The sequence below is a fragment of the Talaromyces stipitatus genome, genomic scaffold (genome assembly GCF_000003125.1).
Source record: "Talaromyces stipitatus ATCC 10500 scf_1105507295515 genomic scaffold, whole genome shotgun sequence".
Classification (NCBI taxonomy): Eukaryota; Fungi; Ascomycota; class Eurotiomycetes; order Eurotiales; family Trichocomaceae; genus Talaromyces; species Talaromyces stipitatus.
Window position 1 is genome coordinate 1,275,015 of NW_002990118.1, and position 25,554 is coordinate 1,300,568.

Sequence of the window (25,554 nt, forward strand, 5' to 3'; positions counted from 1 at the left end):
ATGATAGCTTTTGCGATGACTCAGAGGTGGCTTTGATTGCGCAGGGTGGCTGTAATATCGCACAAATCTTCCCGTAGCCGATGAGACCGGAAAGAGATCAATGTCGGAAACCCCAAGTCACAACGCCATGAAATCTTTGTACTGCAGGTTGTAAAAGAAAGAATGATTTTTGAAGGTCTGCGGGGGTCGGCGACGATTTTTTGCAGCGAGAAAAGCTAAGCTTGCGGCCCCTCTCTGTTTTTGCTTTTGCGCTAATCCTATTTAGGCGATATGGCCAAAATTGAAGTCTTTGCTGTCAGGTCCATTTTTGCATATTTTTTTTGGAGAGATTACTGTGGAATATGGCTGGTGGGTTCTTCAATATGTGCTTAAGCCTTGTACATGGCAAAATGCGCATGGTATTAGCCTTAAGCTATTCAAAGTTTAGAAATCAAGACAGTGTCAATATTCACTAGTCTCCTATATATCTCAAGCATGATAATTCCCAATCCCTTCTATACCATCCTTCCCATAATCTAAATCATCACTTTCATCATCCACAAACTCAAAACACATCGCCCTCCAATTCAACTCTTTCCTCCAATGCAGTCCGTAATACGTCTCCCTCTTCTGTGTCGGCTTCCCCTCAACATTATTACCAGCCTCATTCTGTTTCTGAGTGGCAAGAACATCTGCAGAATGATCTTGATTTTCCGTGGTCACTTGCGGAATCTCCATCGAAGCCAAACCCCCCGCGACCAGTCTCCCTCGTCTCGGAAATGTGATTGCTCGAAACCGCGATAGGAGCATACCCATTGAGCATGCTAGACATGGTTCGTGTGTGATGTATATATCCAGGTCTGTGCAGAGATATCCACCTGCAGCACGGGGGAGGATTCTGTTTGCGTTTTGGCCTGTGTGTGCTGTAGTGACTGTCTCCGTTGATGTGGATGAAAGAGGAAATGATGTCGATGACGCGGGACGACATAAATAATACGACTCCAACGACGTAAGCGATGTCTTGCGTATCATTGCACTCGAATCCGTCGTCGTGATAGATTTATCATCCCTCCGTCTCGTAGCAACCATCTCAACCGCTCGCATGATAGCATGAAACTCCGGTCCACCCTCACAATCAGCCTCATATCCATCCCCTAAATTCTCCTTTGCCACGATGCCAGGCGCGCAATACCTCGCATCTCCTGCAACAGCTACAACACCATTGTCCCCTTGCTCCTCCCCACCCCTTTCAGGGTTATCATGCGAACTAGCCACAATCGCAGGATCAACAATAACAACCCCAACCCCCCTCCCTCTACCCGCCCGTTTCGCTTCTCGAGCAACCTCTCCAGCTAGAGATAAATAATACCCTGCTCTAGGCGCAATACTCGTCTTCGTAGCACCTAATATCTTTGGTGGAGGCGCAATCATGCCTCGTGGAGCTGCGGCGTTGAAGTTTGTGGGCCAGTATGTTCTGGACCATGTTTGTGCTTGGTGAGTGTTGAAGGGGGGTTGGAGCGGGATTGTTATGCGGTGGATGGGGAATGATGATATTTCCTGGGCCTCACCGTTTGGTTGATTTGCTGATGGAGGCTGTTCGATATGAGAAGCCACAAATGGCTCTAATAAAGTTCTCAGTTGATCCACATCCGGTAACGGAGGCGGTATCAGAACGAACATCGTCACTGGTGGTACGATTTGTTCTGATACTTCAACGCCATCCTCCTTGTGTCCAGTTGAAACTGAGACTAAACTCCGCTCCTTCTCTCCCTCAATCCGAGCCTTGACTGCATCCGGCAAAAATTCCCATTTCACAAATCTGCGCAAATGCGTAGATGGGAGACTCAGATCTTTGGGGAATGCTTTATCGAGGACTCTTCCATCCAATCAGCATTAGTCACGGAGTTCCGAGTATATGAAAATACTGGAAAAAGTGAACAAACATACTTGGTGACTTGCGAGGCACATTTTTGTATTATTTCGACGGCGTATGCGTCGCCTGTACAATCTTGTTAGGATTTATTCTTCTTGACAACTTGGACATGACGAACCGAATTCGAATGTAGGATTTGTTTCCTGGACAGTAGGGATGGATACTATATTTCCCTTAAGCGGCGTTATCTTTGGCCCGTCTTCATGATTAGATGATTTCATGATGTCTAATCCTTTTAAACCATCAGAACAATCTGTATTTCAGTTTGATATTGGACAGGGTTTGTGCCGGACTAGACTAATCCAGATCGGGAATCAGATGGCTTTAACCTGACGAGGTTTAGCGGGGAAAAGCTTGTCTTGGCCGTCTTAACATTGAAGTGTGCTACGAAGAATGTATAGTGTAGGTATCTGCGATAATGATTGCAAAGTCTCACTGCTCATAAAATGCAGTAATAACAAATAAATACAAGAATGTAATCCGGAATCACGAAATAGTGTCGTATACTCGTGTCAAAGGGATCTTGTAATGAAAATTAGAGATAAGAATAAGGCCGCCCAGAACCTCTTTTGAGTCACCGATAGAAAAAAGAAAACCAGAAACACCGCAAGATGATATCTCTAGTCTTTGAGATGATAGGAGTAGACATGAGAAGTGGAGGAATAATGCAAGAACGTAGAGCCCGAAAATGCAAGCATGTCGCGATAGAGAGATAAAAAAAAAAGAAAGAAAGAAATCAAGGCGTCTGCCGAGGGAGATCTGACGGCGGAGAAGCCACCACACCTTCCATGCTCGAACTCGACTCCTCCGGCTCCAGAGCGTATCCTTCGCATCGCTCGACAAGACTCAAATAATAATCAACTAGCACTTCAGGCTGCGGGACAATTTTCCATTCCACGCGCCACAAGAAATCCAGCTCGAGCATTGCTAATTCGGTGATTGTAATACCGCCCACCCGAGCATACGTCCTGTTGGTCCAGAAACTATCGCTGAGACCTTTGCTGGCCACTGTCGCACTCGTTATTAGGAATCGATGGACTGTTAGACTCGAAACAGTAAAAGCAGGGTATAAAGCACATAGGCGGTCGATATAGTAAACCATACTCAGCAAAATCGGAGGCGATAATGTTGCATGTGTCGTTAAACGTTGTAGATAGTCGCGCACTGAGATTTTGGGTGGGGTTCGTGAGTGGAAACGAGTCAATCGGCCACCTTGCAATGGGATGGTGTCGTTGTACTGAATCAGCTCCATAATCATGCTCGAAATCAAGATCACGAGATCATTCGGGTGTACTAATTCATATTGTCGAGGTAACAGTTTGACAGCCGGCACCGGCGGCCGTAATCGCTTCAAGCGACTCTGTTCTGATTCTCCTGCATGCTGTGAATTGTCTGTCTCATTGGCAGTGCTCGCGAAGGGTTGTTCTGTGGTCTCGGCCAGTTGACGTTTTCCTTTCACGTCTGACGGCGATATGGCAGTCACGTTTGTCTGGGCACTAGTTGCATTGGCAGTGCTCGGCACCGTAGGTACAGGGACAGCCTTTGGCGGTTGTTGGGTTTGAGGCTGAGTTGTGACATTTGTCGCATTACTGCTGACATTATTAGTCAACGACTGGCAGGAGTCGCCCCCAAGGGTGTCTGGTCCAGCGGACATGCAGCCGCGAGAATGATCCCCTGAGGGCACCGACGCGGGATCCTGCGAGGCGGCGGAGGCGGCGGGAGCGGCTACAGTGTGATTTTTCAGCGCAGCGCGTAATTCCTCTACGCTGTGCGACAGAAGTGAGTGACGATGCGGACGAAAAGCAGGGGACGAGGCTGAATTGGCAACGGCGGCAGGGGCGGCGAATGGTGAGGGAGAATTATTGTAGTAATTGCTACTGGTGGATGCAGCAGTCGAGGGGAAAAGACTGTTGTGGGTAGGGGAACAAGCCCCGGCCTGGAAGCTTGCAGAGGATGGAGACGAGATGATCATGGCTGGCATGTTTGCGCGTTCGACTCAGCAGCCGCGAACCAGCCACGTGCCACGCCAAACGACAGAGACGGAATAGCGCAGGGTTCGATCGATGTGCCACTAACCATTCTCGGTTCTTTGATTTGGCTTAGTGTGTTATCATTTTATGTTGAAGAGTAGAATAATAGATAGAGGTAGAGATAGAGATAGAGGGAGTGGAAGAGATGCAGGAAAATAGAGGCGTATTAATCGCGCATAGTGCGAAATCCCAAGAAGAAAAAGACTCCTTCTTGATCCTCGCCTTCCCGGCTTTGCCTGGATGCTTAGCTAAGCTCCCCTAATGCACATGATTGGCTCAGGGGACAATAAACACTTGGGTCAAGAACGGTTAGACGGCACACATACGTAATGATTACCATACCACTCAGAAATTTCCTCGTTTCCCTGAGTCATTACTGAGCTATCTGTACCCAACGCGCGTACGGTATTGTCATGCTGATAAAGCAATCAGATGACCCCCGATCTGATCTACTAGTTAGTTAGTTAGCCGACAAACAACTACCTTAAATAAGCAGCTCTCTGGACGAATTCTAGACTTCTAGTAAGTAAGGCAAATACGTAGCCTTAGTAAGGCAGTCCGGGGTAAGACCTGTGTGTGGACACTTAGCACTAGGGTTGCTGTGAAAGCCGTACGTTAGCCGATAACGGCTAGCGTACAGCTGCTTCTGGTTAGTCACTGTAAGCCTCATCCATTCAATGAAGACCCTGAATAATGCTCGGAGGGTACTAGTGTCACTATTGGCGCCTCGAATGTCTGGTATACATCATGTCTGGTTGTACTCTCCGTCTGGTCAAGTAAGTCGAGTACTGTACATAGGATCCGAGTCCGGAGAGAAAAAGCAAATATCTCCATTTTAGGTAAATAACCCCGGCGTGATTTTTTCACGCTAAGTTTTTGTAGCTAAATTTGAAGACTCTAAGACACTACGGGTCTATGTGTAACCTGAGAAACCTCTATCATGACCTGGAACAGCTAGGCAGAGTATACACGAAATCACACGTAGTTGCATCGAAAAATGGAGACATCCAAAAGCCACGCTCCAAATTCGAATCCTCTATCAAGAGCATGCCAGGGTTGCGCCGATTCAAAAGTGCGCTGCGTTCGCAATGGTGATGGCGCATGTGACCGGTTTGTCTTCGTCTCTATATGATATGCTTGTGCCCGACTGAATTGAATAGATGCAGCCGTCTGAGAAGAGAGTGCGTCAATCGTAAAGCACGTCGACGCTTCCATGGTTTTCAGAAAGATTTGTATTTGACATTTCCTGGATATCTAGAAATCATGGACTAATATACAAAAAGGAAAATTAAGGCCCTTGAGTCAGAGGTTGATAAGCTGAAAACATCCCGACGCGGTTCTTCTGATGAGGTTGAAAGAAGTCCCGAGGGAGATGATACAACCATGGAAAAGGACCCTATCACTCACGGGATCTTATCCATAGATACTGCCGAATGTCTCTTGGGTACATTCAAGAAGGAAATGATACCTCATTTCCCATTCGTTGTCATTCCGCCGGAGACATCGGCGGAATATCTTCGCCGTGAGAAGGGATTCCTTTTCCTAGCTATACTTGCTTCATCGTCATTCGCAGATATGCCGCTGCAGCGGAGACTGGGTAGAGAATTCAAAAAGGCTGTAGCCTCCAGAATGATTGTGAACGGGGAAGTGTCATTTGAACTACTGCAGGGATTAATGGTTTATCTTGCTTGGCGAGTATCATATAAATTACTATTCGTCGGGTGCATGTCTCTAATGGCACAAAAGGAGCCATTACCATACACGCCCGAACCGATATACGCAATTTCTGCAACTGGCTATTAGCATTATTATCGATTTGCGTCTCGACAGACCGCCACTGACAAAGACATGGAAGACGCCTCTCTTATTCAGATCCAAGTACGAGGATACGGGAGAGGAGATGTTTACTCGACCATCCTGGGGTCTGGATGAGCAGAGAGCTGTTGCAGGATGCTATTATCTATCTTCAACGTGTGTTCATTCCTTAGTATGCATGCTTAAATGGATTTCACACTCTAACGGCTTCGGAATAGAGTCGCGATTCTAGTTCAGAAACAGTTCAATTTCCGTTACACACCGTACATCGAGGATTGCTGCAATTCACTTTCTGGCACAGCAGAAACCGCATACGACAAGTACATACCTTACATGATACAATTACAACGCATTGTTGATAAAATCGATCAATTATCGGCCCGTCACGCATCTGAATTGGTTAGTCCTGGTTCAGGGGCGGAATTATACGTTACATCGTTGATAGCAGATCTGGAGGCATTTCAGACTAGGTTGCCTTTTGCATTGTCTGAATATAGTGAGTAATTCCTTGAATAAAGAAGGCTTGGGCCAAGGCTAATATTCGTCACTATTAAACAGCTCTATTGAATATGCAATTTCACTCGGCTGAATTATGTCTATGCCAACTGAGCGTATCCAGTCTCAAAGCGTCGGCTCATACATCTACTCCCAACCTTAGGGATGAATTACTGGGTAAAGCTCTGATGGCCTCTAATTCGTTACTTAACGTATACCACGCGCTACCTCCCGGCACGGAAACAGCATTCAACAACACCCAGTGGGTACAATTAGGATTTGCGGTGCTAATTGCTAGCAAACTCCTCGTCTCGGTATCATCTAACTCAGATAGACGTGCCGCAGAGATGGCTCAACGTCGAGTCTCATGGTCAAATATTCTCAAGCAATGCAGGCTACGGGTTGAGAACCTGTCTACCTCGCAGGTAGATTCGAATGGTGATAGGGACGTGTTTCATAATTTTCGACAACGTGTTGTCCGGATTCAGAACTGGATTGATGAAGTAAGTGAGAGGGTTGCCTCCCAAGACCAGGCATGTATGGAAGGACTCCCAGAGAATACAACATCTGGCAACTACCTCTCGTTCTCTCCGGGCGACCTATTTAACTCCATGGATGACCCTATGTGGAGTGAGTGGATCAATGATACTGAACTCAACTGATGAGAATTGCTTCTTGCGGTCAAAGTAAGAGGCTCCGTTGGACGCTATGGAAGTCATTCGTCAAAGACAATCCCTTTATATATATATGACGACAACAACTCAATTCCATGTGCAACATTCCGTGTGGCAGTGTACATGGCTTGGAGCTGAGCACATCTCCGATCTGAGGATTCTCATCTCCCTCAGGATTTCCTATTCGGGTAAGACTGTTCTATCTCCGAGCCGACGTGAATCGCTTTATAAGAGGTTCAACTATCAACCTTTTTGAGATACGATTCATTCTTGCACAAGCAGATTCTTTCATTCTCTCATCATGGCCACTCTTTTGACTGTCGTCAGTTTTGCCCTTTTGCCTCTCATGTACTCTCTTTCGCACCCTGTCCTCTCCTTGGACCAGCATATCCTCCATTCAAACTGGAAAACAACTCAACTGCTCTTCAATCTGCTCTTACCAAACTTCGTTCCCAGCTTGACCAATTAATTCAAACCGGAAACGGTCAATATGGACCAGTAACGCCAAACACCACATCATTCAGTATCGCCTTATTCTCGACAAACCCAGGGACCGCTGCCGACGAACCGTTTTTCTTTGATTATCATTATACTGCCCCTTCATTGAAGGATTCCACCACTACTGGCGTGAGGTCTGTCGATGCCGATAGCATCTACCGAATTGGTGGGTTGACTGAAGTGTTCACTATTTGGTGTCTCTTGATAGAGGCCGGAGATGAGGTTTGGAATAATCCAGTGACGAAATATGCCCCCGAGCTTGAGGGAGCTGCTCGAGCGAGAGGGAGTGGTGATATCGATGGCGTGGACTGGGAGAGTATCACTGTTGGACAGCTTGCTAGCCATATGAGTGGCATTTCTAGAGATTGTATGTCGTACTAAGCTGTTTTGGACCTCATATCTAATGATCTTATTCAATAGATGGGCTCGGTGATCTCAGTCAACAAATACAGAATGCTGTAGCGTATGGATTTCCCGGCCTTCCTACAGATACGATACCTGCATGCTATCTGCAAAACCAGTGCAACCGAACCGGTCAGACGCCAAAATCCCAACATGCAAACTCCCGACTAACATGTTCCAGTGTAGTCATGCCAGGAACTACTCCAGTTTACTCGAATGATGCATTCCAGATTCTCGGATATGTGGTGGAAAACATCACAGGAGAATCTTTTGAAAACGTGCTTTCTAGCAGGATCCTTGCGCCCTTGGGCATGAATCAAACTACACTTTACACCCCTAAAAGCCCTACCTTAGGGGTCATCCCCGTAAATGAGGCCACAAGTGGATGGACGGTAGACTATGGCGATAGAGCACCGTACGTTCTTCCACTCCCAACATCTGCAATCAGAACTAATAAATCTCTTTCTTGTACCTATAGCGCAATATCAATGTTCTCATCTGCCCGCGGTCTTTCCATCGCCGGAAAAGCAATCCTATCATCCACCCTCCTACCCCCCCTCCCAAACCAACCGCTGGCTCAAACCCGTCACTCATACCTCCAACCCCAAAGGCTCCATCGGTCTTCCCTGGATCATCTATTCCGCCGGAGACTATCCGAATACCTCCATGATTGACATCTATACGGCATACGACAATCTCGGTTTGTATAGCTCTTATTTAGGTTTAGTACCTGATTATGGGTTCGGATTTGCTATATTGGCGGCTGATACGGAGTCAAATCCGGATTTGAATGCGCATGCGGATTATGCAGGTAATCTTACTATAGATTTGATTGAGATTGCCATGCTGAATGCGAATGCGACGTTTACTGGGAGTTATACTGCCTCATCTTCGGAATTGAGTGGATTGAACTCGTCGATTTCCATCTCTGTTGATTCCCTGCCAGGATTGATCGTTGACTCATTTATAAGCAACGGCACGGACTTTCGGAAACAGTTGGCAATGTTGTACAATGCTGCTGATTATGAGGCGTTGAGTGTACGGTTGTATCCTACACATTTATCATCTACAACAACACAACCTGGAGGATCAAGACAAGTATTCCGTGCAGTATATCAAGACAAGAAAGAGTTTGCGGATGCGGGAACCCCGACTTGTGTCTCTTGGAGGGATGTTGATAAGTTCAGGTATGGGGGTGCTGCGGTTGATTTGTTTGTTTTTGATTTGGATGCTGAAGGGAAGATCGTTGGTGTTGAGATTCCGGCTTTGAGGGTGAAATTGGAGAAGGATTGAGTGAGAACTGAGTTCTGTTGATTGTATCGCTAAAGAAGCAAGAAGCATTCAGAGACAAGCACATTTCAAGTCGGATCCATTTTCGTGGTAGTTCCATCCTCTCTCTTCACTTTTACTATAGAAAATAATGAGTTGTATCAAACAACAACCAATGAGACTGCAGTTTTCATCCTGCGTGATGCAAAATGTCGGATTTTAGCTGAGGCACGTGACTGTATTTATGGTAATACGCTGCAAAAACGGAATTACATGCGCGGATTGAGATTCATATGCAGTAAATTTGCAAGTTATGTAACGTACGGTACTGATAGAGCTCTTGCCAAGCGATCGAGACCGCATACAGCAAGTGGTATCATCATCCATGTACCATTCCTCATTCATCGATCCACGACAGCGACGAACCTCAAAGACGTACAAGCTCAGATCAGATGAGACAATTGAGATCAGACACGGTCTCATATAATCGAACTTTAGTACGACGATATCAGTACGAAAGTACAGTATTTGCCATCCCTTACTTCCACCTCCGACGTCGATCACTATAATTCGTACGTCGGACGAAATCGAAACGAATCCTCTCTAGTCACGAATCCGAATCACTGTAGCCAGGCTCATCAGAGCATCGATTCATTCGCCTCGGTCTGACGATCGATAACATCCAAAGTCATCATAAGCGCTCATCACAAGATGGCCCGGGAGGAGGGGCCGCTACTCAATCGATTACTAAATGCCAATTCCATCCTCGAACAGACGGCAGCTTTGCGGACGTTGAAGCATGAGATAATCGGTCATGATCAGAGGAAAGAAAGATGGGTCAATTCAGGCATTGTGTCGATATTATCACGGATTCTGGAATGCTCGTCACGGGATGAATATGATTCCAGCAAGGAAGTCATGTCCGATGGACAACGGGATGGAGAATCATCAAGAGGGCAGAATAATAATTGTAGGAGCACTAGGTCGATGACTGAGGAGCAGGAACTTTGCTTGCAGGCTGTCATTATAATAGGCAGCTTGGCCCAAGGTATATTGAACTCTCGGCTTGAACTACATTGATCCAATCCGGAGACGAGCTAACAGCACAATCAGGTGGTCCTGCTTTTCTCTCGCCTATTATGTCCAGCGAAGCCATTCCTTCTATGCTTGCCATTATCTCGTCACCTAATTGCCCACAGTCACTTACAGTCGCCATTCTCAAAACGCTAAGCAACATTGCGGATCGATATCCCCTTCAGAATATAAACTGGCCTCAAGACAACCGACTAGCAGAAATTCTGTTTACTCCAGATACTATTTCATGTTTTGCTCGTATAATTGCTCAGAGCTCATCTTTCTCGGCAACACAGACATGTGCAACTCTTGCCGCGAATATCATTGCTAGACTATGCACAGAAGAAACTCATAAGGCCGCTCTTGCAGAATTTGGTATCTTGGACGCTTTGGCTCTGAAAATTGCCTCATTCGTTGTGGCCCAGGGATTTGTACTACCCGGTGCAGAGAATCATCTAGGGGAAGATGGAGCATTGCCAACACTTCCACAGCCAGCTCCACCAGCAGCCAAGTTGGGACCAATCCTGCGGGCGACTTCGGTCATTGTTGAGAATTCGAAGTGGCGTGCAGAACATTTTCTTTCGTCTCCGGGTATTGTCACAGTGTTTCCGGGACGTCTACCGGAATTCTCACCAGCGGATATCAAGAAGAATCCATGGGGAATGCCATATCTGTCAGGGTCAGCCGTTCCTCGCCAAAATCATACAAATCCTATGGATTCTCTGCTACCTGTTGTCCCCCTGGCGCAAAGCAGCGCCTCTACGAATTTTCCACCTCTGGTCCCTATAGGATCATTTCATAAGCGCTCCCTCTCATTCCTGGAAGCGCCTTCGTACGACGAAGATGAGAGTGCTCTTGTACCTTGGCTTTTCCACATGGTCAGAACAGAGAATGGAATGTCTCGCGTGATGGCAGCTCGTCTTGTTACGGGGTTTTTCAGACTTGGACTAGCGAGAAAACATCGGATTCCCATGTTCAACTACCTAGTAACTCCTTTACTACTGAGAATGCTTGATAAGGATTATGACTTCAGGGACGATTCGGATCCTGACTACGATGGTATGATTCCAACAGCTCTTGCTTTGAAAGAGGAAGTGCCGTCTATCATCGCTATATTGGTCATGGACACGCAAGAATTACAAAAACATGCCGTCGAAGCAAATGCTATCAAAATACTCTCTCAACTACTTAAAGAAACATACAACCCTCGTCCTGATAATGGTAAGCCCATGTGGTACGCCGAAAGCAAAGACAAAGATACGGTGTCTGCGGTACCAGCTACTCTTAAACTAGGACCAGTTGGCTACAGCCCAATGACGTGCCACATCATGCGATATCGAGAAGGTATCCTACGCGCATTGGCAGCGCTTGCGCCATTTAGGGATGAATATCGAAAGGCAATATGCGAGAACGGAGTTGTCCCGTATATAATCGACTCTCTCAAACCACGGCCACCATTAGATGCACAGGACACCAGAGGCACAAAGAATACCGCTGCAGATGGCAACTCTATACCCACTTTACTCGCTGCATGTGGTGCCGCTCGAGCTCTTACGCGTTCCGTTAGTGTGCTCAGGACAAGCCTAATCGATGCCGGGGTGGCAACCCCTCTTTTTGAATTGATCAAGCATCCGGATATTGAGGTACAAATAGCAGCAACGTCGGTGATATGCAACATTGCATTGGATTTCAGTCCTATGAAAGAGGTACGTTTTACACATTAAAGTATAAGCAATGAACTGACCAAGTCCCAATAGGCAATCATCTCTGCTGGTATCCTTCCTATTCTGTGTGATCATGCACACTCCAATAATACTAAACTCCGCTTGGAGTCACTTTGGGCTCTTAAACACATTGCATATAATTCAACAAACGACATCAAAAACAAGATCGTGGTTGGTCTTGGTGCCTCGTGGCTAGCAGAATTAATGTCAATCGATCCTACCAGTAGAAGAAATCTTGCGGCTGATTTCAAGCCTGGGACGCTTATGGGCATGGGAACTTCTAACTCAGCAGGTGAAAAGGTTGATTTGCTCAATCCAATGGAGGACGTAACGAGAGGGGAAGAGGCAAGGGACAGTCCGTTGGCGAGCGACAGTACTAGTTTCGACGCTCTTCTTACGGATCCAAACCGACGGAAGAAACTGGCCATGAGCGGGGAGATTGATCAAACAAGGCAGGCAAGACAGGACGATATCGCCGTACAAGAACAAGCTTTGGATTTGGTCCGTAACATCATGTGCGGTAACGGTGCCGCGGAAGTCGTTGACTTCCTTCTGGACGAAATCGGTCAAGATGAGTTTCTTAACATATTAGCAGAAAAGATGCGACCAAGACCAAATCCCACTCGACGCGACACAGCAGCCAATCCACCGCCGCCACCGATGCCAGCCGAAATTCTCGTTGCAGTGACCTATGTACTCGTCAATCTTACAGCGGGCCCACCAAAACACCGAGATCTCCTGTTTACGCACCGCGAGCTACTCAAGAATCTGATGTGGTTATTCGAGCATCCCAACCGCGCCGTCCGAGTGAACTGCGTCTGGGTAGTGATCAACCTGACATTCGAAGACGACCAAAGCGGCCGTCAAGCCTCGTACGAACGAGCCGTAAAACTCAAATCGTTGGGCGTGATAGATCGACTTCGCAGCGTCGAGGAGGACTCCGATTTGGATGTGAGAGAACGAACAAAAACAGCTCTTCATCAAATTCGCCAATATATGAATGCATAGATTTTTTTTTCTTTTGGTTGGCGACTACGTACCTTCATCCTGTTTTACTATAATATGCATTATTCGTTCGTGTACATGTGAAGATATATGTCTTATGGAATCGTTGGTATAGTTCATTCTTTGCATTGACAAATTTTGGCATTCGGTGAGCGAGGTTAGTCCACAGTGGTACATTAATAGCAATATCAATAATGGATATTCTTACAGCCGAAATATTTTGATAATACTATATGTACCTCTAGGGCTGATAGCATGTTGATGATCTAGCCCCGCAAACGTCATGAGACCCACGCCATGAATATCATCTATACATTTGATGTCCAACTTCTTCGATGTCCAACTTCTTCAAATTATTCTCGCTAAATTAAGCAACAAAACAGAAAGAAAATGGCACCAGTCCCCCAATCCATTCTCCGCGCCCTGGGATTTTGCAGTATCGACCCATCCAAAGCCACCCTCTCAACATCAGGTCTAGGATCAGGGTTCTCAAACACAGGTCGTATTCGCATATCTATACCAAGAGAAAAGGGAGAAAGGGAAGAAGAACGACAGTACTTCCTCAAAACGTCTCCCGATGGAAAAGAGATGTTTCAAGGCGAATTCGCTTCATTGAATGCGATTGCTGATATTGTCCCCGGTTTCTGTCCACGGGCTTTGGGATGGGGTGCGCTAGATGAGAAGAAAGGGTGGTTTTTGGTTACTGAGTTTTTGGATTTTTCTGGTCGTTCCTCTTCAACGACGGAATCGAAGGGAACAACGTCTTTGGCACAGAGGTTGGGGAAGTTACATAGTACACCTGCTCCTCCTCCTCCCTCATCAGAAGATGATCAGAGCAAGTATGGATTTCCGGTGCCTACCTACTGCGGAAATACGCGCCAGCCAAACAATTTCCATAACTCCTGGGCCGAGTTTTACGCAAATGAGAGATTACTCATGATTCTCAAGGAATCCGAACGAAAGAACGGACCCGATGCGGGATTACGAGATCTAGTCACAAAGACTGCAGAGAGAGTCGTACCGCGATTGCTAGGCGATAATCATCTGGGTTATGATCGGAACGGTAAAGGTGATGGAATAGTTCCTGTTGTTGTTCATGGGGATTTATGGAGCGGGAATGCAAGTCGAGGACAAATCGCTGGATCGGATAATAGCAACGATGGAATTGCGGACGTGGTTTATGATCCTTCAGCTTGCTATGCGCATAATGAATATGAATTGGGGATTATGCAGATGTTTGGTGGGTTTGGAAGAGCGCTTTTTGATGAGTACCATTCCATCGTGCCCAAGACGGAGCCGGTGGAGGAGTATGAGGATCGGGTGAAGCTTTATGAGTTGTAAGTCTCTTTCTCTCTGTTTGATATTGAGTTTTGATCTGGACGGACGCTAATTGATTGGTACTAATAGGTATCACCATTTGAATCATCATGCTATTTTTGGAGGAGGGTATAGGTCTGGTGCAGTGTCCATCATGAATAAGTTGATTAGTGAATATGGACGAGGATAGTCCTTTCAGAAGTCGCCTCTTGTATTCAGATGAATCAAATAATATTAGTTGGTCGAAGTTCTGCACCTAGAGTCGAGTATATTCTGATATACCGAATAATTCAATTAAAGGGTTTGCTGAATAGAATTTCATACGTAACTAATGGAGCGTAAGGTGTAAGTAGAGTAAACAGAAGATTAAGAGATATCAGAGCGCGCACGGACCACATCATTATCAAAGCCGGTCCCGTGATTTCGATTTTTATGAAATCCATCCATCTCAGCATCACCAAGACAACCCTCACCATACAAGATAATAAACATGGCAGGAAATCATAACCGACCTAGAAGAGGCGGTGGTAATCACCCCTCTGGCCGAAACAATCCTCACAATCGCTCACATCACCGCCATGGATCTCCTCCTGCGCGCGCGGCAGAAGATCAAGGCCCCAAAATGTCGCCTCAACAACAGCGACAGCAACAACAACAACAAGCGCCACCAACGGGTCCTAGAGCAATGCAAATCCCCACACCGCATCCATCTTTTATTCAAGTTGCGAAACCGTATGTTTTTGAACATACGATCCAGGAATGTCTTGCGGCGACTAGAGTCGATCCTCAGCGCGAAGATGATATTCGCATTTCTGGGGTGACATGGATTGACAATGTTCGCAAAGCTCTTCATTTGTATGTGAGAGAAATCAAATCTGGAGTGAGCAGGAGTTTTGACAATACCTAGACCTGTGAGGACGTATAATACGGCTTGTGTGTATTATCACAAGTTCAGACTCGTTCACCCTGATAGTCAGTACAGTTATATGGTAAGTCCATTCGCATTGGCTACACTGCAGCAATACTGACTATACAAGGATGCGGCGGCAGCGGCTCTGTTCACAGCCTGTAAAATTGAAGATACTCTCAAGAAAAGTCGCGATATCGTGTGTGCTGCATATAATCTCAAACTTCCTCCATCGGAGCAAGTATCCCCTGACGATGCTGTAAGCACCACTCTATCTCTCATCGAGGGAGAGTAATTGATCGCTGATAACTCAGATATTTGACCAACATTCCCGAGGGATCATCATCCTCGAAAGACTAATGCTAGAAGCATCAGGCTTCGATTTCCGCAACCGCCATCCTCAAAAATTGCTCGTCAAATTGCTGAAGCATTATGGATTGAAAAAGGACGACGAAGTCGGGATAGTCGCTTACTGCATTTCGCTCGATCTGTACCGCACGTTTGCGCCTTTGAAGCAGACTACGGGTACTATGGCATTTGCGTGTCTTGAATTAGCGTCTCGTCTGCTCGATGCTGGTTTGGAGGATGTTGAGGCTGGGAGGGGTTATCATGATTGGAAAGTGGGACGTGCTGAAGTCATGGGTATGTTTTCTCATCCGCAAAACTTTTTTGATATAAATCTGACGAGAGGTGACGACAGAAACACTGCTGGACTTACTTGATCTATATATTCATCACCGATCGTCCACCGTCGTTGGCCCCGAGTACCCCCTTGATGCCTTTCTTGCAATTCGCATCCCACTAAACAAGGAAAGCGAGGACGAAGGACTTCCCCGATTCACGCATTGGCGAGATCACATATCCACCAACAAAACAACCAACGGCACAGGCCCCAAACACGGCAAACACAACAAAAACAAGGGCAAGGGCAAAGATCAACGAGACCGAGATCTTGAGATTGTTGCTGTTGCTGCTGGTCCACCACCTAATCCGCTGACACCGGTATCTGCAAATGGCGAGAAACCGGTTTTGAGTGATCGTGGTCGTGATGGGACGGTACGGTTTATGTTGGATATGGAACGTGCCAAGGCGGAGAAGAAGGTTGTTTCGAGTTATTTCAGGGATACTATTGAGGAGGTTGAGGAGTGATACATACAATCTCTCATTTCATGAGCGTTGGTATGTTGTATAGTATTTGAGGTCGTGGAGTTTTACCTGTTCATATCTGTTTCTTCGTTTTTGGTTGGATCGCGTCTGTTTGGGTGATATGCATGCATAGTTTGGCCGTGGTTTTTTCCCTTCTGTTTTGAGTGATACCCCTTTCAATTCGTTCTTTTCTCTTGTGCTTTTTCTCAAAAGCTTCATGTAGGCATGTTGTATTCACTTTTAGACTGAATGAACTCAACATAGTGAATATCCTTTCGACAATCTGACTCAGATGAACCAAGTCCACGAAAACGAATTGGAAAAGAAACCAACCTCATTCCAAAAATAAATACTAAAAATTAACTCAATATAATACTAATACTAAATATCTTCTTCTCCTTTTTTATTTGCACCTTGCGCACAAAAGAAACCGTTTCACTACCTCGAAAGAAACCCCATTATGAAAATAAAATCCAACCGACCGATTTCAATCCATCCCAGAACAACAGAAAATTGACACAAAACGGGGGCTGTATCGTCATGAACCAAAAGGCGTAAACATGAAAAGTTCAAGAGGTGAAGAAAAGGACAGAAATGATGCGAATAGAATCAGTCGTTGGTCCTTTGAGGGAGACAAGGGTCTGCGCCATGACACGAGAGGAAAAGACATACGTACGTACAATGATCCAGCAGGAATGGGAAAGAGGAGATGCGGAGAAGTGAAACAGAACTTTGAAGAAGATGAAGACGCCCTCGATTTCTGATCCGATGACAAAAGAGGTTAGGAAAATTCAATGTGTAAGCAGATATGAACCGGATAAAATATGGCATGAAGGCATGATATCTCCCCCCGACACAGTGGTATCGGTTCGAATAGAGATGTATGAAAGAAACTAGGTTTTGCAAAGTAAGACCGTTGTCGTCAATGGCTAGGTCAAGAACGCTCAGATGCAGACCCAAAGCGCGACCAGATGACATGTTTCAATTAGAATTTTGTATGTAAAAAGTGAAGCTGCATGAATTTCGAAGTCAAAAAGGTCAAGTGTGGAGGGACGGTATGAATCAAATCAAGGAAAGGCTGTTCATCGCCTGAAAAGCTCGCCTGTTATACATTCAAGAGCCTGTCGAGGATTAGCAAAGAGCTTCTTCAAGCAAAAAAAAAAGTAGAATAAGACGTACCGTTTCTGTCACAACACCTTGGTTATACAAATATTTACCAAGTCCCCGAACAACCTCAAGCTGCTCTTCGACCGTCAAGCCATTGATTGCAGTCTCAATGACATCCCCGACACTGGCCTTGTGAAGCGCAATAAAGCTGTGATAGTACATGTATGCAAAAAATCCCATGATGAATTGACAGTCCATGCGGTCAGTGATACCGCCGTGTCCTGGAATTGACTCTCCAAAGTCCTTAATCTTGAATGTACGCTTCAAGCCAGAGGCGAAAAATCCGCCAAACGGAGCAATCAAAGATGCAAATGTTGCAAAAACAAGAATGTGGAACTGCATTGGCGCAACAGTAATCGTTTTAGGAAGAAAAGGCCAGTCGGGCAGAGTGTATGTGTTGGGAATGAATACTGGGTTTGGGGTACACTCCAAGCCAGACACAACATTCGAACCGAGATCTGTTACCGGGCAGATAAAGTATTTGTACTGCATCAGAATGTTGGTCATGAAATAGCCGAAGATAATGGTGCAAATCCACGCTCCGATGAAACCTTCGACTGTCTTCTTTGGGGATAGCTTGATCAGTTGCGTCCGGCCAAAGGTAATACCGCAGACATATGCAAAGATGTCATTCGTAATGACGAGAGACGCCGGTAAAAAGAACCAAATCATGCCCTCAAAGATATTGTTCATGATGAAATGAGCTTGCACGACGATCAAATAAAGAGCCATGTGGGTCCATGCAAACTGTGTGAATTGAAAACGGTAATGGCCTTTTTGCAGTGTGGCCACGAAGAAGACGAAACCTGAAAGGAGCTATTAGCTATGTTCGCTATAAGCCGACTTCAACATACCGAAAACATAAAGCATGAAACTAAGGAAACGATGGTGTGTTGCGAATGGTAGCAATATCCGGTCCACCAACAGAATATGTTTGAAGTAGTAAATCACGCTCTCTCCGTAGAGAAAGTACATGGTTGTAGCCAAAAAGTACCAGTTGAGCGATTTCGTAAAGCGGAGGTTTCTGTCCTTGCTGGGCACATTTGCAATTGCAATAACCTCCTTGAAGGAAATGATCTGAACGGCGGTAACGATAGCAACGAGGTATATGTGTCCGGAGAACATCGCACTGAAGAACCCGGCGATCATGACAAAAGTCCATATCGTTCGAGTGATGAAAGTCTGTTTCTTCTTCTCGTAGTCCGAGAGAGCCGGGGCGTCCGACGTCTGCATATGTGAGCTTATGCATTGCAGTGTAAATCTTAAGCTAGACGACTTACATCTTGTTGATTGCCATCTGATTTTGTTATCTCGCCATCGCTCACTTCTGAAAAGCTTGACCGTTGCGCCTGGTCGCCATTCGAGCGATGGGGAAACCTAACATTTCTTCGGCCCATCATGGCAAGAGATTAGGAAGGAGTAGAGATTTGCCTGCGCTTGATGGAGAAGGGATAGCAAAATGCTTAACTTCGCAACAGGTCCAGACCAAATCAAGCGAAGCGTAGAATGAGCGATGAGGGGGATGGGAGAGGAGAGTGAGTGTTGTCTGCATTGGATGGGATGGACGTCGACGTCAGTTGTTAAATCTTAGCAGCCTTGATTCCTCAGGCGCAGCAAGTCTTGGCATCGGCGGGCGAATCTCGCGCGGATCCCCGCATCGCAGTAAACATCACGAAACAAACAACGAGCATGAGACTTGATCTCTCATGGCACGATTCAAATGTTGGTGGAATGGACAGTGATGACGACTTCCTCGACGATGGCCTTGACTTCGACTCAATCCCTGCAGGAACACTGCTTCAACTCGAGCAAAGCGCCTGGCAAGCTACCCAAGTACCACCGCCGCAATCTGCTGAACGAAGTCACAGCACCGGTCTCCAGACGAACAGAAACCAGCTGAATCAACGAGGATACAATTTACCGCCTTCGCAGCGTCATAACTCAAGCTTCTACGGCGATGTAGAGGTTATCGATCTAGATGCGGATATTCTAGAGGATAATGATGAGCGCTTGGACGATGTCGTCAATTCAAACCCGCCGGTCACCCAGAACGTGCTACACAGTCGCACATCAGACCAGAAACAATATACCCCTGTTCAAACACAACATGCGCAACCTGCTCAGGGCTCTAACATTAATTACCCCGATCATGAGATAGGAGCAAGAATTGAAGAGGTAACAGCTCCAGGCTAGTCAAGTTGAACCAGCTGACGGAAGCTAGGTTTCACGCCAATACGATGCCATTAACGAACAACTGGCAGCAGCCAGAGAAGACGCGACAAAGAAAGCCGGCGAAGTGGCCATCCTCAGGGCGAATCTTACCAAACAAGCACAAGAATTCGAGCGCACGATTACTTCCCTCAGAGCTCAATTGGCGGATTTAACAACAAAGAATAAAGGTGCGCAGGAAGCTGCTATCGATGAGCGGCAAAAGCTTGAAACAGAGAACCTATTTCTAAGGGAAGAGCTACGTGATGAGACCCTGCGAGTAAACAATCTTCGCGCAAAGAAGAGAACAGAGGCACCTCAAACGCCCAGGAAACAGAGAACACTGCCCTTCCGCGATGGATTCGATGATGACGAGATTGGATTTGCGTCTCCTACAAAGTCCTCCGGTGGACGATCGAAACGAGGGACGCCGACTGTTCCGGGAAAGCGAAAGCGCAAAGTTAGCGATGCTCCAATACCTATGCCACCTCTACAATTGAGCCAGGGAAACCAGGCTTCTGTAGAGACGGATATACTGGGTTTGGATTCTATGGACACGGGCACCAGTGAAAGAGAGTGCATATCAGGACAAGTCATTGAAGAGGGGTTTTACATGACACAGATCTTAAACCACAGAACTCATCTCAATAGGGAAAGTGATTTGGAGGTTATGGCTGGGCTTGCATTCCCTTCGGAACCTGACAGGAAGATATCTTCTATTGTTTTGGAGACAATGAGCGGAGTGACGTCTAATTACGCAGTCAAATATGCCCATTGCCTTATACAGCTGTGGGATCGTGCTCTAGTAGAAAAGTTTTACAAGGTTGTCCCTGTGTTCATGGCTTCGATCAAGTTCATTCTACTACTCGATTTATATTCGATTAGTCCGCAACTAATCACCGAGCTGGCCGGTATTCTCCAAGCATCGATCTACGTCAATGCGGCCACTCGTTTTGAACATTCTGCGGTATCCTCGAAAGTCAAGGGAGAAAGTCGCCGCACCCCACGTACAGTCTTACATACAGATGTCGACTCGACCACCGCATTAGAGATTATGTATCTCTTGGTGCTGGCATGTCGACAAGACGATGAAGCGCATGAACATCTATGGCGCAATATACACTTTGACATATTATTGATGACTTTGAACGACCACCAACCTTTGCAAGATATTGTCCTCTCACTCAAAATTTTGTCGACAAGTCTCCGACGAAACTCGTTTGGGACTATTCAGCCATCCGAGGCGGAACAAAGACAGGTCGAATACCACTTTATTGAGCGCGTCACGTGTCTCCTCTTTCAGCGCATTGAGCCGGACGAAGGCGAAGAAGACTACCTTCCTCTGCAGATCTGTCAAATGCGTTTAGAAGCTCTCACTTTTCTAGAGATGATCACGTTCTACAGCTTCGATATGATGGCAGATGCGAGCAAAACAGCCATAATCTCCTATCCGCTAGTTCTCCCACGTCTATTTCGAACATTATACGACGAGATGGATCGTCTGTACACGCTGTCACCAGAACACGATATTCGCACAGCTCTCGTTAACCGATTGATGCATTTGATATTCAAACTTATCCGAAGTGGAGGCGGCAAGAACCTTAACGAGGGATTATCGCGACTGGCCGGTGCAAAGCAAAAGCATCGACTAGTCCTATCGCGACTGGCATTTAGTGAGGGTCAGTTTTTAGAGTCTGGTATAACTGAAGAGACGATGGAGATGGCGCGACAGTTGCTTGAGGAAGAGGATATGAGTCCTGAGGAGGCTGAAGCGTTGTTTGTTGCTTTTCCGACGGGTGGGCGACTGAGTGGTAAGGAAGGTACACAGGTTGAGTAAATATTTACTTCAAAGATAGCTATGAAATAATGACCACAACACTTCCTTCCCGCATATAAACAATCCATGTCCGAATGTGTACTTGAGTGTAAATCCCTTCTCCATACCCTCGCACAAGGCCAGGAAACGATGAAAAGAATAATCCACCAAAGGTGAAGGGAGCCAAAGAATACGCCTGCCAAAGACCCAAAAGGCCGTTGGACAAATCGGTCCTCCGCGCTGTGCAATGCAGGGACCAATCTGTGGTAGCCCGCCTTGATGATCGCGGCCACCCAAACAAGGTAAGTATGAAGAAAAGAAAGAAGAAAAAAGATTGAAAAGAGATGGGGGAGAGAGAGCTTTATATAGGCGAGGGTGGGGGGTTATTGTGAGGTTGTGATTGGCTGAGGGGACAAAGGGGCAGGAAAGAAGACAAACAAGGCAAACAATGGATGTAGGTCACGTGCACTCTCGGGAACTCGTATGTTTTTTTAGCAGATTCCGCATAGGAGCGACTGGATATCAAGCAGGTTGCTAAGCGAGTTGAGCCTGATAATTCTGCAGTCAGCTCACGGCACCATGAGGAATAGGGCGACGACGCCTTTGAGCAAGGCGGTAAGTGTCAATGCTTGTACTTGATGAAGATCGTGTCGACTGATGAACTTAGAAAATTCGACAATCATGGAGCAAATACAACTTATATAACCTACATCGATTCCGCGCTCCCCCAACCGTCAACAAGACCTTCTTCCAGCAGAAATGGGCCGCCAAATCAACAACCCGATCATACCATGGCGAGCAAATCCGCGAGTCTCAATGGACCCGGATGTTCTCCCGACGACTCCGTAGTGTCGTGCCCATGAACCCCGTCCAACTTGCCAGAGATGATGGATCAATCATATCTGCCGGTCGAGGATCAGGGTTGGAGACTGCAAGTGGGACCAACACGCCTAAACGTACGCCGTATACAAATATGACTTTTGCGCCTTTGGAGAGACGGTTGGATGTTGCTATATTCAGAGCTATGTTTGCTAGTAGTACGAGACAGGCGAGACAGTTTGTGGTTCATGGTGCTGTTACTGTTAATGGGAAGAAGGTATTTTTTTTTTCTTTCTATTATGTCAAGGGTGAGCTGACTGTGTAGATGCAATTTCCGGGCTATCTTCTGAATCCAGGCGACCTTTTCCAAGTTGAACCTGAACGGGTCATGTACGCTACTGGCGCACCAAAGAATAAAATCGAGCGTCGAGAGACCCGTCTAGCGAAGAAAGAAGCATGGAAAAAGGACGAGACCGAAAATGAGAATGCCGAAGAATCAAACACAGAAACAAAGACAGAAGAACCCAAAAAAGTGGATGATCCCAAGGAGACATTAAAACGTCTTCTCGCCCAGGCCAAGACCATCATGTCTCGTGAGAAGGACGTCCTCCCCGTAAAGAAGAAGCAAGAACTCCGAGGATTCCAAAAAGTTGTTCGCAGCGTCCTTTCCAAGTCCGCCACCAGTACCATCCTAGCCGATAACCTCGAGTCACAATTCTCCGAACTGCTGGGTCTCCTCAAAGCGAAGAAAGCTGAATCCCCACGCGAAAACCGTAATAAGAAAGATACTGCGGCCATCCGTGAGGAAGCCGAATCTACCGCAGTCGAAGATTCCAGCAGCGGCTCAATCAGTCAAGAATTGAAAGATGCTTTCAAACAAGCCACCGAAGATCCCAGCAACCTCGACGTCTCCGAACTCACCGAAGACGAATTCGAGACCCTCAAACAGGCCATTGCTCAAATGCACGACAACCCGATCGACACCAGCAAGCCTTATGCTACGCCCTGGCGGCCTCGCGACTTTATGAACGCTTTTGCATTTATTCCTCGCTACTTGGAGGTTAATCATAAGATCTGTGCGGCTGTTTATTTACGACATCCTGTTGCGCGACCGGGGTTCTCTGAAGTTCCTAGTCCGTTCGGAGAGAATATTCAGACTCCTGCTTTTGCGTGGTACCTTCGCAGGCGGTAGTCTATTTTCTGTGTGTCTTTTTTTTTCTTCATTGTATTAACTGAGCCTTTTTGATTGGCTATGTAATGATAAAGTGTTGGTTGCATACCAACTGTATTGTATAACATGGACTGTAAATGATGAAAATTCACCTTCTTTCTAGCTTATAAAATACATAGTGTAAGTTACCGTAACCCGCCAAGCCATTAAAAAATTGACACAATTTCCAGCGACTGGCTTGAAAAATTCCGTTTCCCGAGTCCGACCGAACCAACTGTTAACTTCTCTCCACTTTTCTTCAAGCAAAATTCATTGCAAATTTTCACAGAAACTTTGGTCCTTACAATACATCAACGACAAAACATCAGTTAAGACGGTGTGAGGAAAAGAAGAAAAAATGTTTCCCTGGCATGGAGAAGGAAAGGGAAGCTCGTTTGTGCCTGCTACTACACAGCGACAGCAGCCACAACCACAAGCACAGGAACAGACACAGCAGTCATCGTCGCGACAGGATGGGTATGGACGATGGCGGTTATCGTCTGTTTTGCAAGGTCAAGGTCAAGATGTGAATGATAAATCCGGCAGTAATAATACTCAGACAAACGCGAGGGTTACAGGGTCATCGCCTAAAGAAGAACCTATCCCTAGTTCTGGTGGTGATGATGATGAGGGGGAAGAAGATGGTGAAGCAGAAGAGCAAGGGAACTCTGATGAAGAGGATATAGATTTCCGAGGTCCTACAAATGGGTCGAATGCTACAGGATCTGGATCAAATTCGACAAATGGCACAGAACAGCCAAGACAAGGACAAGGACAAGCCCAAAGACTAGGAGAGCGAATGCCTCCATTGGGATACCCCCCTCAACCCAGCTTCCGCAACAATCACGCCCGCCGACTCAACACAGAAGAAGAAATAAAACTCTTCGAACTCTGCATCAAACACAGCGGCACATTCGGCGAACGCAGCAAACTATGTGAATGGTGGAAAAACATTGCCAATGAATTCATCGAGAAATACGGAGGTCCATATTCATGGCACTCTGTTCGACGGAAAGTTGATCTTGTGACGAGACAGCGAATCAAGTACTTGGCTGATTTGAGAGAGGGAAAAATCGAGAGTGATCAGGCGACAGAACCTTGGAAGAAGGTGTTGGATGAATGGATTCCGACTTGGGAGAAGTTTGAGGTTGCAGAGAAGAGGAGGATTGAGGTTAGGGATGCCAGAGCTGCGAGTAGGAAGAGAAAGGAGCCGGCTGGTGCTTCGTCGTCGCCTTCGTCGCCTGCTCCGTCGTCTGCGACGAAACGTGCTTCTACTGCTGCACCACCACCACCAGCTGGATCATGGCAAGCGACTCCTCGAAGATGGACTCCTGGACCTAGTCCGTATGCATACCCTCCTCCTCCAGGACCAGGGTATATGGGCCCTCCACCATCGACACCAGGCATGAAACTTCCCGACGGATACGATACCATGTTCCGAACTCCAGCTCCTCATCCCTCTACTCACCCATTATACCCACATCCTCCACCACAAGCATATTATCCCCCGCCAAATGCAATACCAGTCGACAATAGCCTGACCTCTGCTATCCTCGAAACACTAACAAAACTAAACAAACATCTCGAAGACGCGGATAGCACTTCATCTATCGTCAATGCTCTAACTGGAAACGACAAGAACAAGACTACTACAGCCTTAAATGGGACAACATCGCCCCCATCCTCCTCCCCCGAAGAACCTCGCACCCAAGAAGCAGAACCTACAGAACCCACAGACGAACCGACATCCTCCACATATAAAAAGATCCGCGCCGAACTCCGGGCCGAATTTCAGACTGAAATGGCAAAAATGCGACAAGCATTCACCGCAAAATTAGACGCATTAGAGCAAACGCAGGAGATGATTATGGACATGTTGAGGCAGGAACCTGGTCGGGAGGGATCTACGTGATCTCTCTTTTCGTCCCAGAATGGACGATTCGCTCGTTTTTTACTTTCATTGCTTGAGTTTCGGTTATATCTGTTGTAATATGTATTAATAGATACCCTTTCATAAGTATATAGTTATTAGCTTGTTGCGTATATGTATAATCTGTCTTGCGAAC

General features: G+C 46.4%; 10 protein-coding genes across 10 annotated transcripts, besides 1 other annotated feature; 8 read left to right on the forward strand and 2 right to left on the reverse strand.

Annotated features, from left to right (window-relative positions):
* Positions 1 to 468: 468 nt before the first annotated feature.
* Positions 469 to 3,893, reverse strand: TSTA_044950 (tRNA-specific adenosine-34 deaminase subunit Tad3, putative; the record flags this gene model as incomplete). The annotated part of the gene is made up of 4 exons (XM_002484939.1): positions 469 to 1,855; positions 1,927 to 1,978; positions 2,031 to 2,144; positions 2,696 to 3,893. The coding sequence occupies 4 exons, from the start codon at positions 3,891 to 3,893 to the stop codon at positions 469 to 471; spliced, it is 2,751 nt and encodes a 916-aa protein (XP_002484984.1).
* A 1,124-nt stretch (positions 3,894 to 5,017) lies between these two features.
* On the forward strand, positions 5,018 to 6,914 carry TSTA_044960 (uncharacterized protein; the record flags this gene model as incomplete). Its single annotated transcript, XM_002484940.1, has 6 exons — positions 5,018 to 5,052; positions 5,103 to 5,174; positions 5,226 to 5,663; positions 5,689 to 5,913; positions 5,976 to 6,253; positions 6,316 to 6,914. The coding sequence occupies exons 3-6, from the start codon at positions 5,326 to 5,328 to the stop codon at positions 6,912 to 6,914; spliced, it is 1,440 nt and encodes a 479-aa protein (XP_002484985.1). The 5' UTR covers positions 5,018 to 5,052; positions 5,103 to 5,174; positions 5,226 to 5,325.
* Positions 6,915 to 6,999: 85 nt separating this feature from the next.
* TSTA_044970 (alkaline D-peptidase, putative) lies at positions 7,000 to 9,192 on the forward strand (the record flags this gene model as incomplete). Its single annotated transcript, XM_002484941.1, has 5 exons — positions 7,000 to 7,114; positions 7,312 to 7,791; positions 7,845 to 8,207; positions 8,305 to 8,526; positions 8,554 to 9,192. The coding sequence occupies 5 exons, from the start codon at positions 7,000 to 7,002 to the stop codon at positions 9,117 to 9,119; spliced, it is 1,746 nt and encodes a 581-aa protein (XP_002484986.1). The 3' UTR covers positions 9,120 to 9,192.
* Positions 9,193 to 9,647: 455 nt separating this feature from the next.
* Positions 9,648 to 13,061, forward strand: TSTA_044980 (armadillo repeat protein). The gene is made up of 3 exons (XM_002484942.1): positions 9,648 to 10,143; positions 10,209 to 11,875; positions 11,927 to 13,061. The coding sequence occupies exons 1-3, from the start codon at positions 9,807 to 9,809 to the stop codon at positions 12,899 to 12,901; spliced, it is 2,979 nt and encodes a 992-aa protein (XP_002484987.1). The 5' UTR covers positions 9,648 to 9,806; the 3' UTR covers positions 12,902 to 13,061.
* A 97-nt stretch (positions 13,062 to 13,158) lies between these two features.
* On the forward strand, positions 13,159 to 14,459 carry TSTA_044990 (fructosamine-3-kinase, putative). The gene is made up of 2 exons (XM_002484943.1): positions 13,159 to 14,235; positions 14,306 to 14,459. Exons 1-2 carry the CDS (start codon positions 13,289 to 13,291, stop codon positions 14,403 to 14,405), a joined length of 1,047 nt encoding a protein of 348 aa, XP_002484988.1. The 5' UTR covers positions 13,159 to 13,288; the 3' UTR covers positions 14,406 to 14,459.
* A 246-nt stretch (positions 14,460 to 14,705) lies between these two features.
* On the forward strand, positions 14,706 to 16,467 carry TSTA_045000 (cyclin, putative; the record flags this gene model as incomplete). Its single annotated transcript, XM_002484944.1, has 5 exons — positions 14,706 to 15,070; positions 15,123 to 15,204; positions 15,253 to 15,381; positions 15,437 to 15,764; positions 15,823 to 16,467. 5 exons carry the CDS (start codon positions 14,706 to 14,708, stop codon positions 16,269 to 16,271), a joined length of 1,353 nt encoding a protein of 450 aa, XP_002484989.1. The 3' UTR covers positions 16,272 to 16,467.
* Positions 14,847 to 14,876: a microsatellite.
* A 20-nt stretch (positions 16,468 to 16,487) lies between the features above and the next one.
* Positions 16,488 to 18,895, reverse strand: TSTA_045010 (phosphatidate cytidylyltransferase). The gene is made up of 4 exons (XM_002484945.1): positions 18,716 to 18,895; positions 18,290 to 18,662; positions 17,448 to 18,241; positions 16,488 to 17,389 (listed from the first exon to the last, which is right to left on the reverse strand). The coding sequence occupies exons 1-4, from the start codon at positions 18,833 to 18,835 to the stop codon at positions 17,351 to 17,353; spliced, it is 1,326 nt and encodes a 441-aa protein (XP_002484990.1). The 5' UTR covers positions 18,836 to 18,895; the 3' UTR covers positions 16,488 to 17,350.
* Positions 18,896 to 19,124: 229 nt separating this feature from the next.
* TSTA_045020 (DNA repair protein Rad26, putative) lies at positions 19,125 to 21,739 on the forward strand (the record flags this gene model as incomplete). The annotated part of the gene is made up of 2 exons (XM_002484946.1): positions 19,125 to 19,610; positions 19,657 to 21,739. 2 exons carry the CDS (start codon positions 19,125 to 19,127, stop codon positions 21,478 to 21,480), a joined length of 2,310 nt encoding a protein of 769 aa, XP_002484991.1. The 3' UTR covers positions 21,481 to 21,739.
* A 256-nt stretch (positions 21,740 to 21,995) lies between these two features.
* On the forward strand, positions 21,996 to 23,573 carry TSTA_045030 (mitochondrial 37S ribosomal protein NAM9). Its single transcript, XM_002484947.1, has 3 exons — positions 21,996 to 22,074; positions 22,127 to 22,555; positions 22,604 to 23,573. The coding sequence occupies exons 1-3, from the start codon at positions 22,039 to 22,041 to the stop codon at positions 23,468 to 23,470; spliced, it is 1,332 nt and encodes a 443-aa protein (XP_002484992.1). The 5' UTR covers positions 21,996 to 22,038; the 3' UTR covers positions 23,471 to 23,573.
* A 273-nt stretch (positions 23,574 to 23,846) lies between these two features.
* On the forward strand, positions 23,847 to 25,549 carry TSTA_045040 (uncharacterized protein; the record flags this gene model as incomplete). Its single annotated transcript, XM_002484948.1, has 2 exons — positions 23,847 to 24,033; positions 24,067 to 25,549. The coding sequence occupies 2 exons, from the start codon at positions 23,847 to 23,849 to the stop codon at positions 25,398 to 25,400; spliced, it is 1,521 nt and encodes a 506-aa protein (XP_002484993.1). The 3' UTR covers positions 25,401 to 25,549.
* Positions 25,550 to 25,554: the final 5 nt, after the last annotated feature.